The sequence below is a fragment of the Myxine glutinosa genome, chromosome 7 (genome assembly GCF_964187855.1).
Source record: "Myxine glutinosa chromosome 7, kmMyxGlut1.1, whole genome shotgun sequence".
NCBI classification, from domain to species: domain Eukaryota; kingdom Metazoa; phylum Chordata; class Myxini; order Myxiniformes; family Myxinidae; genus Myxine; species Myxine glutinosa.
In genome coordinates, this window is record NC_136267.1 from 110,121,996 (window position 1) to 110,137,977 (window position 15,982).

The 15,982-nt window shown below is 44.1% G+C and overlaps 2 protein-coding genes across 3 annotated transcripts in view; one reads left to right on the forward strand and one right to left on the reverse strand.

The window, feature by feature from the left end:
* Window positions 1-15,982, reverse strand: part of LOC137431586 (hyccin) — a 576,074-nt gene that overhangs the window by 277,698 nt on the left and 282,394 nt on the right. The window lies entirely within an intron of this gene.
* Window positions 1-15,982, forward strand: part of LOC137431580 (unconventional myosin-IXb) — a 232,539-nt gene that overhangs the window by 105,493 nt on the left and 111,064 nt on the right. For both annotated transcript variants that reach the window (XM_068123054.2, XM_068123055.2), the window contains exons 13-14: window positions 5,697-5,813; window positions 5,913-6,050. In XM_068123054.2, coding sequence (XP_067979155.2) covers window positions 5,697-5,813; window positions 5,913-6,050 — 255 coding nt within the window. The remainder of the gene's footprint in view (window positions 1-5,696; window positions 5,814-5,912; window positions 6,051-15,982) is intronic.

Here is a 15,982-nt window from a genome sequence, read left to right on the forward strand (position 1 = left end):
CAGTTCCAAATTGAGCCCCCTGGTATGCACTATTCTCCATGGGCCATGATTGTGCCATTGATGCAATCCTCCCTGTAGCTTAGGGCAGGAGTTTAGAATCTGGCTAAGGTGCCAGTGACTATGGCCAGGTATCCAACAAGATGGTGCAGAGGAAAGTTACCATTGCACTATCTCATTTGGATTCAATTCTCGACCCGGATATAAACTGTTAGATTGATGGATGCTTGCCTGGCAGGGTGTTGCAACACAAAGCACAAAGTCCCTTGAATGGATGTTAACTTGGTTGTATCATTTGCAAGCTGTAGTTGGTGGACGTTAAAGATCCCATGGTGTCTCATTCATTAATGTGTATTTACTACTCTAAAATTATTCATGATGTATATAAGGTCAACATGGTGTCCGTTTCTCTTACATAGCATGCACCAGAGTGGGTTTGATACTGTTATGAGTTTTGGGGGTAGTGTGATATATAGATCAGGTAGATCTGTGGAGGTATCATTCTCCGACTGTCGTGAAGAACAAGAACCATTTCGATGTACTTAAGTAGAGGACCTGTTTAGCCCAGAGGTCGGTTTAAGCTGGTATATTTGTGGTCATATGAGGATGGCCTTGTGTTAACTGGAGTAGGAGACCACCTTTAGAGGCCATTTTTCCCCACAGAGCAGGGGTTGGCCTTTTTTGGGCACCATGGGCCCCTTTTTGAAGCAATGTTTTATGCCCGGATGCCCTTCCTGCCGCCAACCCTGTTAGTCGCCTCTTGCAACACACAGGGAATTACCAGTGAACTGGTACTCAATTTGCCGACCTGGGAAGGATGACAGGCTGAGTCAACCCCCCTGACGTTAATTCAGTGATCGACCAGGATTCTAACCCAGGATCCTAGGATCCCAAGCCAGCACCCTAACCGCTAAGCCAACACCAGGCTTGTTAACTAGAGTAGGGATTCCTTGTGATTCCCCTGTGTGTGTAGGGATTCCCCTGTGTGTGAGACCTTGTGATTTATCCATTGTCCCTTATGGCACGACGCACATAGACACTAGGCAGGCCCAAAAGCACCACACACACTAATTAATTCCCCCCCACAATAAAACTCACCCGAAGTGCAGGCAGGAAGCGCCCACACATTGCGCCAACATGGCGATAAAACATTGCTCAGGCAGGCTGAGGCCATGCCCACCTCACGACGGATTGGTTGAGGGGGTTTGATGGGGAGATCACACCAATGAAAGGCCAGAGTAAGGAAGGACTTTTGATTGGCCAGGGGCAGAGCAAAGAGCGACCCACTGATTTCCAGAAAGAAGCGACGCACTGATTGGCCACCGACCGATGGCATGAGAGAGAAGTGACGCGGCCATTGGTGGAGAACTGAGCCTGTGGTGTTGGCCGGCAGGGATTGGTGGAGAGAGGCGGATGATGTCACGAGGGATTGATATAAAGTGGAGGGAGACCGACATTTTCCCTCTTGCGCTTGGACTTCTGCTTGCCTTGGACTCTCTTGCCTTATCTCTCGCTTGCCCTTTACGCCTTTCTCTGCCATCGACTCTCTCCTCTTGGTTCCGGACATTGGCGAGCGACGGTGTGCGGGACGTGCCCTGTGGTCGGTACGAGGGGAGCTGCGGATCGTTTGCTCACTCACGCGACCTACCTGGAGGGCGCGCGGACGTGCCGCAAGCACAGGAGAGAACGGAGGCCTAGCAGCATGGGAATGAGCGGTTCCCGCCAACGACCGGGCAGTTCTCGCCAATGCACCGGACGAGTCGACGAGCCCCGACGAGACCCCGAATGGTTGAGCTAAGCACACACACACACACACACACACACACACACACACACACACACACACACACACACGACGCTTTTATTTTCATTTAAATTCTTCCTGTGTCTGTATTATATGTCTGGTGTGTGAGCGCTCCAAATAGGAACCCTAGTTGGTAACCGGCACGTTTTCTTGTTATGGGCATCCATGGTAATAAACCTGTTTATTTTTGTAAACTTCACAATCCGTTTTCATGTGAGTTAATTTGCAGGGTGAAGACGCCTGCGCCGGCCGTCCAGGTAAATCGGTATTCTTCTTCCTCCTCGCGTATCATCCGCCATCGATTTGAGTTGAACGCCTCCATAACGCTCGTTTCCATCCGTGGCTCACTCTCGGTCTTAACTGAGAACAGTCACAAGACAATACTTTTATATCCAAACTTTACTTAAGTACCTTAGCATAGTGTATAATACAGGCCATGCAGCACTGAAAGGATTCATAATAGTATTGGGCCTAATCGTACCACTACAATATGCACCACAATGGGTGATTGAAAACAATGGAGTTTTCATTCCATTTTGTAGTTTGGAAATGTAATGATTTGCTTATATAATACTCAACACAGATCCAAACATGACCAATTATATAGTCATTCATTTTGTATGCAGCTTGTGGGTTCTCGTTGTGTCAATGCTGGGAGCGCAACTGTGCTGCTGATGCAGTGCCCCATGTTTGTAAAGCAGGAATTTGGAATTTGGCTCGGGTGTTGGTGATAACTCGCCTACTCTTTGTGAAGGACACTGCAGGATTCTTAACGTCCACCAACTAATTCTGGCAGTCAGGACACCTATTTTACCATCCATTCAAAGGACTGGGCACACATTGATGCCCTGCATGCGAGACACCAGGATGATGTTTTATAGCTGGGCCGTAATTCAAACCCAGGCTAGATGGCTCGAGGCGAGTGTGCATACCTCTTGGATATTCTGCAAACCCCTTTACACAACATTATTAGATGGCAAACCCCATATTTAATACATAATTTTCACACCTCTGACATCCTAATAAGCTTATCTACCCTCTCAACCACTGTAACCGTTTTTTACGTTCTTTGTACAGGACAGGAGTCAGAGTATTAGTCATTCAGAATCACCTCCTGTAACAATAGAATGGAATATGAGTCATCCACAATGAATGGACTAGTGTCACATGTACACCAGACCAGGTAGGACAGGGAGATTATCCCACTCTGCCGTTAATAAGCCAGCTGGGTTTTGACTACAATCTGTGTGTCTGTTCTGAAACTAACTCGACTTCCAGCAAGTTAGAATCCAAATCCCTAATGCTGCTCCCTTTGGCTGGATTTGAACCCATAACCTCTGAGATGCCAGTCCGGTGTCCTCAACAACAAGCCACCATTGCACCCACAGTATGTACAGACCATAAAAATTGCCACCTATAGGACGTGCTCGGCAAATGAATCAAAAACATCCGCACCCTGCAGCAGCAGCAGCAGTAGGGTGTGGTACTTCAAGAAGGCTGGAAATGAGAACTCCCTGATTCCCACCCTCTCCACCCACCCTCTTTTGGAGGCACCGGTGACTCGATTGGAAAACATTGCAGTATTAGAGCTTTAATGGACGTTTGAGGACAATGCTGTCAAATAACTAAAGCTGAAATAAAGTTGTCAGATCCTTCATTTGTTATTGTTAGCCCAGTTAACTAACTCCCTGATGTAATTTGTTTTTTTAAATATCTGACCTTATTTATTTTTTGCACTAATTTCTTGAGTAGTTACAGCACTATGGCCTACCATAGATCTTTGATAGTCGTACAGTCATGACGGTATTTAATGAATCAGCCAAACATGCCATCTTCAAGTCAATGTAGGCCGTAATGATTAACCACTCAAGGATGAAACTCGTAGATCGGCCAGTTGTTTAGTCCACAACCGTTCATTGTTTCTTCGGTGTTTCCTTGAATGATCTGTGCATGGCTCTTGAAGCATTTCCTGATGGGACGCAGCGTTGTGACCTCGCTCAGTTCACATAACCAGCGAGACAGCGTAAAAGTAAATAAATCAAAGGCTCAGATCGAAACTGATGGGTAAAATGTTTCAGTGTTTGAAATACCGTTCACTTCTAAAATGACCTGATATTATGAAGTTATTTATGAAGTAAGCTGGTAATAATTTTTGAAATTCCTACCCTGATCCTCACATTATGAAAGCGGTAAGAAATGAGTGGCTGAAGGTCAAATTGAGAATATTTTGCACGCCAGAAGGAAAACGACTTACGAGAACGAATTAAAAAATGCTGTTTTGTGATGACATAATTCTTTTGTCAGAAAAAGTAACTTGGAAAAGACCTCCCCTGATATTGGAATGCAAGGCCTCGCAAAGGCTTGCCAATAAATTCCTTTTCCAAACTCTCAGTACGGCCAAAGTCGGATTATGTACTTGAGATTGTCAATGTGAGAAGAATCGGCGATGCACTGCTTTAAGGCCGTTAAACTTTACGGAAGTCTCCCACCACTTTAAGCCTGCATACTGTGATGGCAGTTGTACAGCAGGAAGGTGTTGTCGAAACCTCTGGGGTGTTTGATTTGCACACAAAGCAAGAATGTCTTGAGCTGAGCTCGTAATAACTGCAGGAGGTCACATTGAACATGGTATCAAGTTCGAAACTTTTGGCTTCTTGTTTTATTGCCTCCGAGTACACAATGGGTTCCTTTTTTGAACCAGTCATTTGGGGGGGTTTCCGGGCAGTAGAACGGGGTCAAAAGCACCATGCAGGCATTCTGACTTTCCCTATTAAAATGTGGTTATTCATTCAGAGCATCAACAATTTTGCTCTTGTACTTGCTCAACAGGGGTACGTATACAAAGAAAGCACCGATAACTACACTTGCCACGACGTCCTGGAGATAAGAGAATGTTCATTGCTTTGATGACATCATGGTCTCACAAACCACAGCATCCTGGAAACTTGTACTTTGGTATATCTTTGTTAATCACAAACAAATATGTGCTATATTCGAGGGATCATCCTTATAATAATTTAAACAAGGCCGATAGTCCAACAACGGCATAGCTGGGCTTGTTTGATACTTTAGGTGAAATCACTATGACCTGGGTGGGGAATTAGCAGTTAGCAAATTATGTAAGTATTCAATTTTTTTGACTTCAGGCATGGACAGCCGGTTCATGAATGACTTGGGTAAAAAAAAACAGCGAATGGCAAATGATGAATGATGCAAATGATCAAAAAATATAATGTTAAATCACGATTATATCGAGTTACTATCAAACCAGCGAACTGTCATCATCTGTTCACTTTGGCAGCAGATGATGTGGATGTCGATCGGATTTGGGAGTAAAGTCCATGTTGGTCGCTTTTCAAAATCATCATAGTATTGAGGAATTGCTGAAACCTCATACCTACCTTACGACACCTGCTGGTACCCCCAACACGTTCTATGGAACGATATTATATTTCCATTAAGTAAAATATGCAACTGTAATGGTTACGAAACGCTATCTCCCTGTCATGTGACCAGATTCTCAGCTGTTATTGGTGTACGTTTGTGGGGACAAACGGACAGACAAACGCTGTTCTAGACGGCATCGCTCTACGGGCTACGCCGTAAAAAGTGAAGTGCTGGAGAGGTGGTGTCATTTGAGAAAAATAAATTTGAGAAAGGAAAGACAAGGTGGTGATTGGGGAGTCGAAGAGGAAGAAAATGGAAAGGATGTTGTAGGGAGTGGGAGGTGGGGAGTCTCAGTGAGAAGAGTAATGGAGGAAGCATGGGATTTGGGGTGGGGGATGTTGGTTAAACTTTTGCCATTTTACATAAGTACGAGTAATATGCAGATATCTCTTTACATTGAGGTTCACAGTTGTACATTCTCTGGTTTTTTTTTTTTATTGATCGGCAGGCGATCACAGCTCGGAATTCAATGGCAAAGTCCCTGTACAGTGCTTTGTTCGACTGGATTGTTCTTCGGATCAACCTTGCGCTGCTCAATAAGAAAGATCTGGGGGAAAGAGTCGAGGTGAGCACCTAAGCAATTTTAATTGAATAAAAGTAACGTTTTTGAACCTGATCCAACAGAAAATAAAACGATTCATCACGGAAACCTTTGCATGCACAGTGTTTGTCTATCGGAGTCCTTGACATCTTTGGATTTGAAGACGTTTGTAATGGGAACAGCTTCGAGCAGTTCTGCATCAACTTCGCCAATGAACGCCTGCAGTATTACTTCAACCAGCACATCTTCAAGATGGAGCAGGTACTGCCCTAACTCGAGGCAATTTACTTTCCACTCCATCATGGCGTGCTTTATCCTGACCATTATTTTGAGCTTTTTTATATTCAGTTATCTACCCTGTTGTAATGAATAAGTCTTACAAATATTTTCCTTCAATGGATGTGAGATTTTTTTTAACACTTTGTTTTATAAATTTCAGTTCTAAGCTGCAAATACCTTGAGTCAGTTGGATTTTGTGCTTTTGAAATGGCAATTTGTTTTCAAGGAAGTGGCATGCTTGTAGGTCAAAGTTCCAACGTTGAGAGTCGAAATATAATGCCCCGCACCAAAATTTCCACAAGAGAACCGATTTGGGGCCTGTTGAGAGACGTCGCTTGTATGCCTACAGGAAGTCGGAACCATGCTGGATTTTCTGATGCTTTTCCCCTCGACAATGAAACACTGACCGACTGAAATGGATCTATTTTCCAGCTCTGATGCGTCATACCGAGATGTCAGGAAAGATAAAGGGAACAATATAGGGTAACAGCTGGTACCTGCAGGATTTGTATTCCACTGGGAGAGCTAACTTCCCCTGATGGCCACTTCAATAATTCCAGAGCCAGAATATAACGGCGTACAATCCACGAGGGCTTTCCTGACACTTCCACTTGGATGGCTTATTGTGAAAAGAGGTGAGGTTTGGAGCAACGCATTTGGGCTTTCTCAATGAATGGCATCTGTTATTCATCTGAGCCATGACGGACGCAGAAAGTACCATCTGGTGAGCCTTTTAGCCATTTATTGGATTGCCTTTTGCCAAACGGAACGTGCTCCCGAGTTGATGCTTATGGGAGCTTGCCATTGCCAGCAAACTGCAAACGTACAAGCAATAATAAGAAATGGCTTTCTCAATTCTAATCTGATTCGTGTCATCATATGGATTTCTCTGTTGAACATCTAGAATATATTCCTTAGAGCTAGTTGAAGTGGTAAATGTTGAAGCTAATTATTGAGGTTAGTTGAGGTCAAAAGTCAAAGGCCAGCAGGCCTTAGAGGTGTATGCGCACTCCGCCGTTGAGATGTCAAGCCTTAATTCAAATGTCGGCTCCGCTATAAATTGCCACCCTGGTGTTTTGCAGGCAGGACGGAGCATCCATTTGTGTGCCATTCGTCGGAAGGGCGTTATGCCGGTCTGCCAGCACCGGTCGTTGGTGGATGTTAAAGATCCCCTGGCGTATTTTGCAGAGTAGGCGAGTTACCGTAACACCCTCAACAAATTTCAAATTCCGACTGAAAACCCCTTCAGTCGAACAACAAGCCTGGCCAACCAGGTTGCGAAATATTTGGGCAAAAGATTTCCCCGGCCAGTCCACATGAAGGTGGGAATATTTGGGGCCATTAATAGAAGTAGTATTAATAGCAGTAGTATTTTCATGATCTTTCACCTGAGGTCCAAATTCCATTTTCAAAAACACAACTATCTGGTTATTGTATAATTTTTATATCCTGAGATGAAAAATGCATCATGAGGCAGGAAATGTAGCTTCATTGAATTTCCCATTTAATTTGTGTGTGAGCTGTGTCTTGTTCAAGGTGGGCCACAAAACAAACAAGTGACATGACATGTTTATACCAATCATGAATGGTTGCCTCTACAGTGAATGATACTATAGATCTTTTCTAAAATATACACACACAATCTGATTGATATACTATAGATCGATGAGATCTTTTCTAAAATTTCATTTCCTGCCTAATGATGCATTAATTTTTCACAATTGTTTTTTTTTTTTGTATACAAGATTGAGGCTCGTGTAAGAGCTAACATTAATCACAAAAAAAAAATGGACACACAAAACATACAACAAGTACAGATACATTCAAAGTACACCGCCCCCATGCCAAATAATTAAATATCCTACAGCGCGGCATTGCCGGGGCACCCGGCAATACTGCAGTGCAGCTCATATAGACTGCATAGGGAGGGAGAGGTGTACAATAATTGATTGATTAATTGTATAATTAAAATCAATAAAAGATTAACACAAAAATTTTTCTTAATCAATTGGCTAATAGCATAACTAAACCACGAGTGCTTCATCCGAAGATGTATCTTTTAGAAATTTAATTAAATAAGTCATTAAAATTTTTTAAAATAATTAATGGATTAATCAATAAATAATTAATCGATTAAATGATTAATCAATAAATCAAAAATATCCTTGATAGCCACATCACTTGGTCACTGTCATGTCCAAATATTAGCTTCCCAGCTCAAAAGGTGCCTGAGATATTGGCCAAATGAGAAAGAAAATAAATAAATGATTAATAATGAAAATAAATAAATAATAATCATTAAAAAATTAAATTATTAATCAATTTGGTCACAGAACACATACACCACCACCATTTCATCAGAATCTGTAACTTAAAAAAAAAAAGAATTTTTAGTCATTAATCGAATAATTCAATAATTAATCAATTAATTGATTAAATGATTAATTAATAAATCAAAAATATCCTTTGCAGCCAAATCATCTGGTCATTGGCATGTCCAAATATCAGCTTCCTAAATCAAAAGGTGCCTGAGTTGATGGTCAGAAGAGAAAGGAAATTTGATTAATTAAATAAGTACTTCAATAATCGCTAATAATTAAATAACTCCTCAATTAATTGATTAATCAAAAAACAAAAAGGATTCTTTTTGAGAAAGGACTTGCTCACTATTGTGCCAAAATTTCAGCTTCCTAGCTCAAAGGATGGCTGAGATATCGCCTGCACAAACAAACAAGAAAACAAGAAACCAGAGTGAAAACTGAGTACTCCCTTTCAGCGTGCGTCATTGCCGAGCCCCCTTTGGTGCCCAGCAATGACGATATGCAGCACTTGGAGATGGCATAGGAAAGGTGCAACAACAACAACATGCATTTTAAAGGCCATTTTCCCTGCTAGAGTAGCCTTGTGGTCCCCATGACAATCTTCTCCATCTTGCCCTATTTTCTGCATCTCCCCTTGTTAACCCCCTTGCCTGCATTTCTTCTTCCACCATCTTTAGCCAAGTCTTTCTTGGTCTTCCCCGTCCTCTACTTCCTTCTACATTCATTTCCATCACTCTTCTCAACCAGTCACTTTCATCCTTCCTCAACACATGACCAAACCATCTCAACCTTTTCCTCTTCACAGCATCAATCACAGGCTCTATTCCCATCATCTTTCGCAATTCATCATTTGTCTTCCTCTCTCTCAACGATACTCCGCACATCCATCGAACCATTCGCATTTCCACCCTTTCCAACCTTCGTTGCTGCTCTACGTTCATTACCCATGTCTCGCTCCCATAAATCATAACACTTCTCACACATGCAGCATACCATACACCTTTCCCTAGGAAAGGAAAAAGGAGAGGTGCGGTGTACAATAAAGGGAGCGGGAGACAAGATTGGGAGAGAGAGGGAAGCACACAAGTACAACAGCAGAGAACGGGGACATCGGGAGATCTGTGGGAGTGAGAGGGGTTGGGGGGAGGATGGGTGGGAAAGGGGAGGGTGGGGGGTGTGGGAGAGGTATAGAACACATGGACACTGCTCGGACTTCCAGGAAAGAAGTTGATATTTCAAAAAAGTGGATCTGGGGTGAATTAACGGGGGCAGAAAAGATCAAGGTTTTGGATGGGGGAAGATGAGAGATGGTGGTGAACAGCTGTTTTGAAGACCTGGAGGGAGGAGTGGGATTGAAGAGAGTGAGGGAGTTTGTTCCAGAGGTGGGAGAAAAGAGGAATGAAAGAGTGAAGGTGAGCAGAGAGTCTTGATTTTGGCAATTTCACCAGAAGAGGGTTGCTGGCAGATCTTGTGCAACCTACAGGAATATTTGTGGGACAGAGCACAGATAGAGCTGGGCCGAGGCCGGATAGGAGTCTGTCGAAGACAGAAAGACCACCTACCTGCCTGCGGGAGTGAGTGAAAGGCCCTCACAATCAGCTTCATCATGGGAGATTCCAATGATTCTGAAAGCTTTGGTTTCAACAGCGTGAAGCTGAGCTCGGTGTGAGGCAGGAGCACCAGCCCAGAGGGGAGAGAAGTATTCCATTGAGCTGGGGATGAAAGCCTTGTGTGCTCAGGAGCTCAGGTGTGCCAAGGAAGGACTTCGCACGACGGAGGATGCCCAGTCGGCGACTGGCTTTGGAGGCCAGATATGAAATGTGGTTTTCCCAGGAAAGATCATGGCAGACAGTGAGACCCAAAAGCTTGAGTGACAGAACTTATTGGAGAGGATGGTTGAGAAAGTAGAAGGGAGGGTTGTGCCGTCGGTCTTTTCAGAGAGGCAAAGTAAGAGTGTGGGATTTGTCAGGATTGAAAGACATGTTCCACTTGTTTGACCAGTCTGTGATTTTGTCCAGGTCTGCAGAGAGTGAGGAGGCTGCAGACTGCCGATCTGAGGGATGAGGAATGGAGCGGCAGAGAGTGGAGTCATCAGCAAAGAGATAGAGAGGATTTTCGAGAGAGTCGGAGAAATTATTGATGAAGACCAGAAAAAGCACAGGACCCAGAACACTGCCTTGGGGAACACCAGCCTGAACAGGAAGGGGAGATTAGAGAAATCAATTCAGGGCCACACATTGACTACGACCAGAGAGGAAGTCCACAAGCCATGTAGATTGATTTTAAACAGATTTCATTTAATAAATTGATTGATTTAAAACAGACAGATAAACAGATTTCCATGGATACCATAGGAGGAGAGTTTGGTGAACAGAGCGGGGTGCCAGACCGTATCGAAGGCACGTGATATGTCAATGGAGACAGCTCTGATTTCCTGTTTGGCATTGAGGACCTCCATCCATTATTGAGACAACAGAAGCAGCATGTCCAGAGGAGAGTGACCTGGTCTGAAACCAAATTGATGATCAGAGATCAAGCCATTGGAGAAGAGGAAGGATTTGATATCCGAAGAAATGATGAATTCCATGACTTTGCTGATAATTGGGAGCAGGCTGATTGGTCTGTTGTTGCAAGGATCCGTTTTTGCACATTTTTTGTGTAAAGCAGTGATGTTGGCTGATTTCAAAGCAGATGGCAGATGACCTTGAGTAAAAGAGAGGGTGAAGAGAACAGACAGAGGGTGAGATAGAACGGCAGAGCAGGATTTTAGGACCTGTGGGCTGATGCCGTCTGGTCCAGTTGCAGAATTAGAGTCGAGGTTTGACAGAAACTTCTCCACCTTGTCCGGAGAGAAGGACACAGATTCCAAGAGCAGCTGGGTTCGACTGGGTAAGGTGGGCACAGAGAGAGATGGGTTTGGGACACAGGATTTTGAGGCAAACACAGAGTTGAGGCATTCGGCTTTGTCACGTGCAGTGTCAACTGTTTAGCCATTTGAGGTAAGGGAGGGGATGGAGGGGGAACAAACACCAGAAACAGATTTGACTAGATGCCACCAGGATTTGGAGGAAGGAGACAGGTTTGAGAGTTCATAAAGACATAAAGATTTAAGGTTAAAATTGTAATACTACAGTTAAAATTTTTTTGTGTGTTCAGGCTGTATTCTCAGATTTGAATATTGACTTTTATTTTTCATCACAAGGTGATAGAATTTTGTGAGATTGTTAATTAAACGTTTAGGTGTGTGTGTGTGTGTGTGTGTGTGTGTGTGTGTGTGTGTGTGTGTGTGTGTGTGTGTGTGTGTGTGTGTGTGTGGTGCGCATGCATATGCGTGTACATGAGGTCCAGATTAAAGCAATAGCAAATAAAAAACGTACCAATTTATGTTTAGTCGTCGCCTTCAAAGTAATCTCTCTGGTAGTCTATACATGCATACTAACATCGCTGCCATGCTTCAAGGCACCATCAGAAGTCATTGTCTGACAGGCAATTGAGCTCATTAGTCACGGCTCTCTGAATCTCTTATATTGATGCAAAATGAGTTCCTTTTATTGGAGTTTTTCGTCGGACGGATCGGACCACCATTCTCATCCTTTCAACCTTTTTGTCCATTTTGGCAATTGATGGGCGTCCCACCATTCGCTTGCTTACTTCGACCAGTCTTAAGCTGTGGTTGAAGCTGTTGTCCTGTGAGCTGCCTATCAAGCAAGCTGTTGACTCTCAGAAACTTGTCTTCTGATTCTGTTGTGGCTTTGGGTCTGCCAGACCCCTTCCTGTCAGAGTTTCCTCCAGTTTCCAAGTGCCTTTTGATGGTGTAGGAAACTGTACTCATTGACACCTTGGCTTCCTTTGCAATTTCTCTAAAGTAAAGACCTACACTTTTAAGGGTTATAATGGTCCGTCTGTCTTCCTTTGTTAATTGCCTTTTTCTCGCCATGATGATAGCAATATACTACTTCCTGTAGTGCAATATTGTTCAAGTAATGCTTCAGAGGGTGTAATAACAGTTTGTTCCAATACTGCTTTTATACAGACAGGGGGTTTGTAATCAAGTAATCAGCAGAGGTTTGGCCACCTGTAGGAATTGTTTGCATCAACTTTCAAGGCTTAATTTACTTGCATTGCTACAAAACAGCTGTAAGTTGTTAACCCATTACTTGTTTCCTGAAGAAGGCCTTTTTTTTTTTACAATATAACTGTGCAATTTACATTATTTTCCCGTTTTTGCGAACCTAAACTTTTTTTTTAACCTCGAGCAGTTTATTGCTTACCTTTGAACCATTTCAGGTTATTCACTGGACTCAAATTGGTTAAATTTCAATAACAACTGGAAAAATTGAGGTGTTCAAAAACTTTTGACCGGTAGTATATATATATACAGTCACATGAAAAAGTAAGTACACCCCATGTAAAGTTTGGACTTTTTCAACATATTTCAACATACAGCTATTTGATCTTCATTTCAACAATATTGATAGATAAAGGTGATATAATATAACAAATATCATGAAACATTTACATTTTGTAGTCCATTGTATAATTTAAATATACATAAATGCAAATTTCACACGTGGAAAAAGTAAGTACACCCCTACATTTATCACTACTTTAAATACCTAGAATTAGAATCAGGTGCACCAGCTCAGGTGCAAATGATTACAACATCGTTGGAGAGGATCTTGGAGGAACCTGCCTTATTTATACCTCAGACATTTAGTTTGGTTTGCTCTTTGTTGTTGAAGTGTGCGGCGTCACCATGCCTCGATCAAAAGAGCTCTCTGAGGCCTTCAGAAAGAAGGTTATAGATGCCTACGAGTCTGGGAAGGGGTTTAAAAAGAACTCCAAACAATTTGAAATCAATCATTCGACTGTCCGGAAGATCATCTCCAAGTAGAGAAGATTCAAAACAAATGCCAACTTGTTCAGGCCAGGCCGCTCCAGCAAGTTCAGCCCGAGAGCAGACCGCAAGATGCTGAAAGAAGTCTCTAAGAACCCCAGAATGTCATCACGGGACCTACAGGTAGCTCTTGCCACTGTTGATGTCAAAGTGCACGAGTCTACCATTAGAAAGAGGCTGCACAAATTTGATCTACATGGGAGGTGTGCTAGGAGGAAACTTTTGCTGTCCAGAAAGAACATCAGGGCAACACTAAAGTTTGCCAATGAACACCGAGGCAAAGACCAGCACTTCTGGAACAATGTGCTCTGGACAGATGAGTCAAAGGTAAAGCTATTTGGCCACAGTACCAAAAGACATGTTTGGTGAAAACCAAAGACAGCATTTGACCACAAGAACCTGATACCAACTGTAAAGCATGGTGGTGGAAATATTATGGTTTGGGGCAGCTTTGCTGCACCAGGGCCTGGGCAGCTCACGATCATAGAATCCACAATGAATTATTGATTGTACCAGAGGGTGCCTGAGGATAATGTGAGGCCATCTGTCAGAAAGTTGAAGCTCAACCGAAGGTGGACCTTGCAACTTGACAATGACCCTAAACATACCAGTAAATCCACCAAGGAATGGCTGAAAAGAAAGAAATGGAGGGTTCTGGAATGGCCAAGTCAAAGCCCGGATCTAAATCCCATCGACATGTTGTGGGGGGATTTGAAACGAGCTGTGCATGCAAGAAACCCCTCAAACATCGCACAGCTGAAAGAATTCTGCATGGAGGAGTGGGCAAAAATTTCTCCCCGTCGATGTCAGAGACTGGCAGACAGTTATAAGAAACACCTACTTGAGGTTGTTTCTGCCAAAGGGGGGCAATACCACCTATTAGAGCCAAGGGTGTACTTACTTTTTCCACATGCGAAATTTGTATTTATGTTTATTTAAATTATACAATTGTTACGTGGTCCCCTCGGTGAATACCTGGTCTCGGTGACCCCCGGACCGCGAGAGGAACTCCGCCAGCAAGCTGTATTATATATGCGCTTTCGCCACGCAATCCATATGAATTTCACCCAGGAGACAACTGATGTTCAAGGATATATTTCCAATGGTAATGATACCATACAATTTCAATGACACAACCACAGAGATTTTCCCCGAGCAATCAACAATACACAACCATCACCAATTCCCAATTCACAATCAATTCCCTATGATTAAGATGGCCATCTTATACATGTGTGTCCCGGTGAGTACTCACGACACCCTTTTGGTCTCGGTCCCGCACAATGTCTCTGGGCCCCTCCTGACCAAGATGATGGTCGCCGTCGCCGCACTCGGGCGGTTGAACGAACCCCGGGTGGACGTGTTTCCACCGGGCAGGTATCGTACCAGGCACCGCGGCTGCAGCCCCTCGTGGCCACGCGAAGCGGATACGGTAGAGCAAGCCAAACCCCACGCCGCTTGCAAGGCGCGTTAGGCCCCAACGTGCGACCCGCACGCGTCTGTTTGGACGGTGCCGCGAACGATGCCAGACGCGGGGTCGATGCACGGCCCCACGTCAACTTGACGTCTCCACCGGGCAGGTACACGTCCCGGTAATTCCTCTCGCCAGACCGGCTTCGGAACGCCGCTTTTCCACGCAGCGCAAGGTCGATCCCACCTTTTGTCGGAGCGGTGCGAGGAAGAAGAATACTCGTCCCTTTTCCTCGTGTCTTTTCCTCTTCCGTTTCCGGTCACTTCCGTTTCCGGCCACTTGTTCAGAAGGGCTCCTGACCCTCCAATCACAACAACCCTTAATATACTACACACGGATAAGCAAAGACCTGAATGGTAATCCACATACATTCACATAAATATGTAACACTCCCCCCCTTCAAGAAAGAAAGTTTGAACCCAGCGAAAACTTTCTTTGCCGGCCAATTTGGAGAAACAAACCAGATAACTCAACCCCCCCCCACATTATCAGTTGCCCCCGGGCACAGTTATCACTTAAAAATAAAGCAACCAAAATTTCACCACAACCCCTCCAGATTACTCACTCTGGACTAAGCACCAGCAACGACATTGTCCCTGCCAAATCAAACTCCATCTCATGACCCTCTGACTTTGACCGCCAGTTTCTTGTGAATGAAGGTTAAGGGGTTGATCAAAGACCCAAAGTTAAGCCACTCGATAGCACTTTTCTGGGAGGCCAAGTCGAGTATTCACTACATGGATGCCTTTAGGAACGCGGAGTTCACGGTTAGTCCGTGCAGGAAAGTTCTCTACATGGGCGCCTTGAGGAACGTGGAGTTCACGGTTAGTCCGTGCATGAAAGTTCACTACATGGACGCCTTTAGGAACGGCGTTCACGGTTAATTCGTGTAGGAATCTTGGCTCGGCGGCTCCGCCGCCTTCAGTGCTTCAACTTCTCAGAACTTCCCTAATAATTAGGGTGGGACCACTGGTCCCTGTAGTCCCATGAATAGCGGTCTCCTTCTCGGCCACTACTTTGCCAATCCTTCCTTCGGGAGCGGCCGTAACTCAGGGAGCCTCCATAATAATATTGATTGTGGCCACCACCAAAACTACCGCCCAGTTGTCCTCTCCTGTAGACCTCTCGACGCCTACGAAATGCCTTCCCTACTGTTATGGTCCGACCCTCCAAATCTTTGCCATTCCAATTCTTCTCTGCCTCTCTGGCGTCTTTTGTGCTGGCA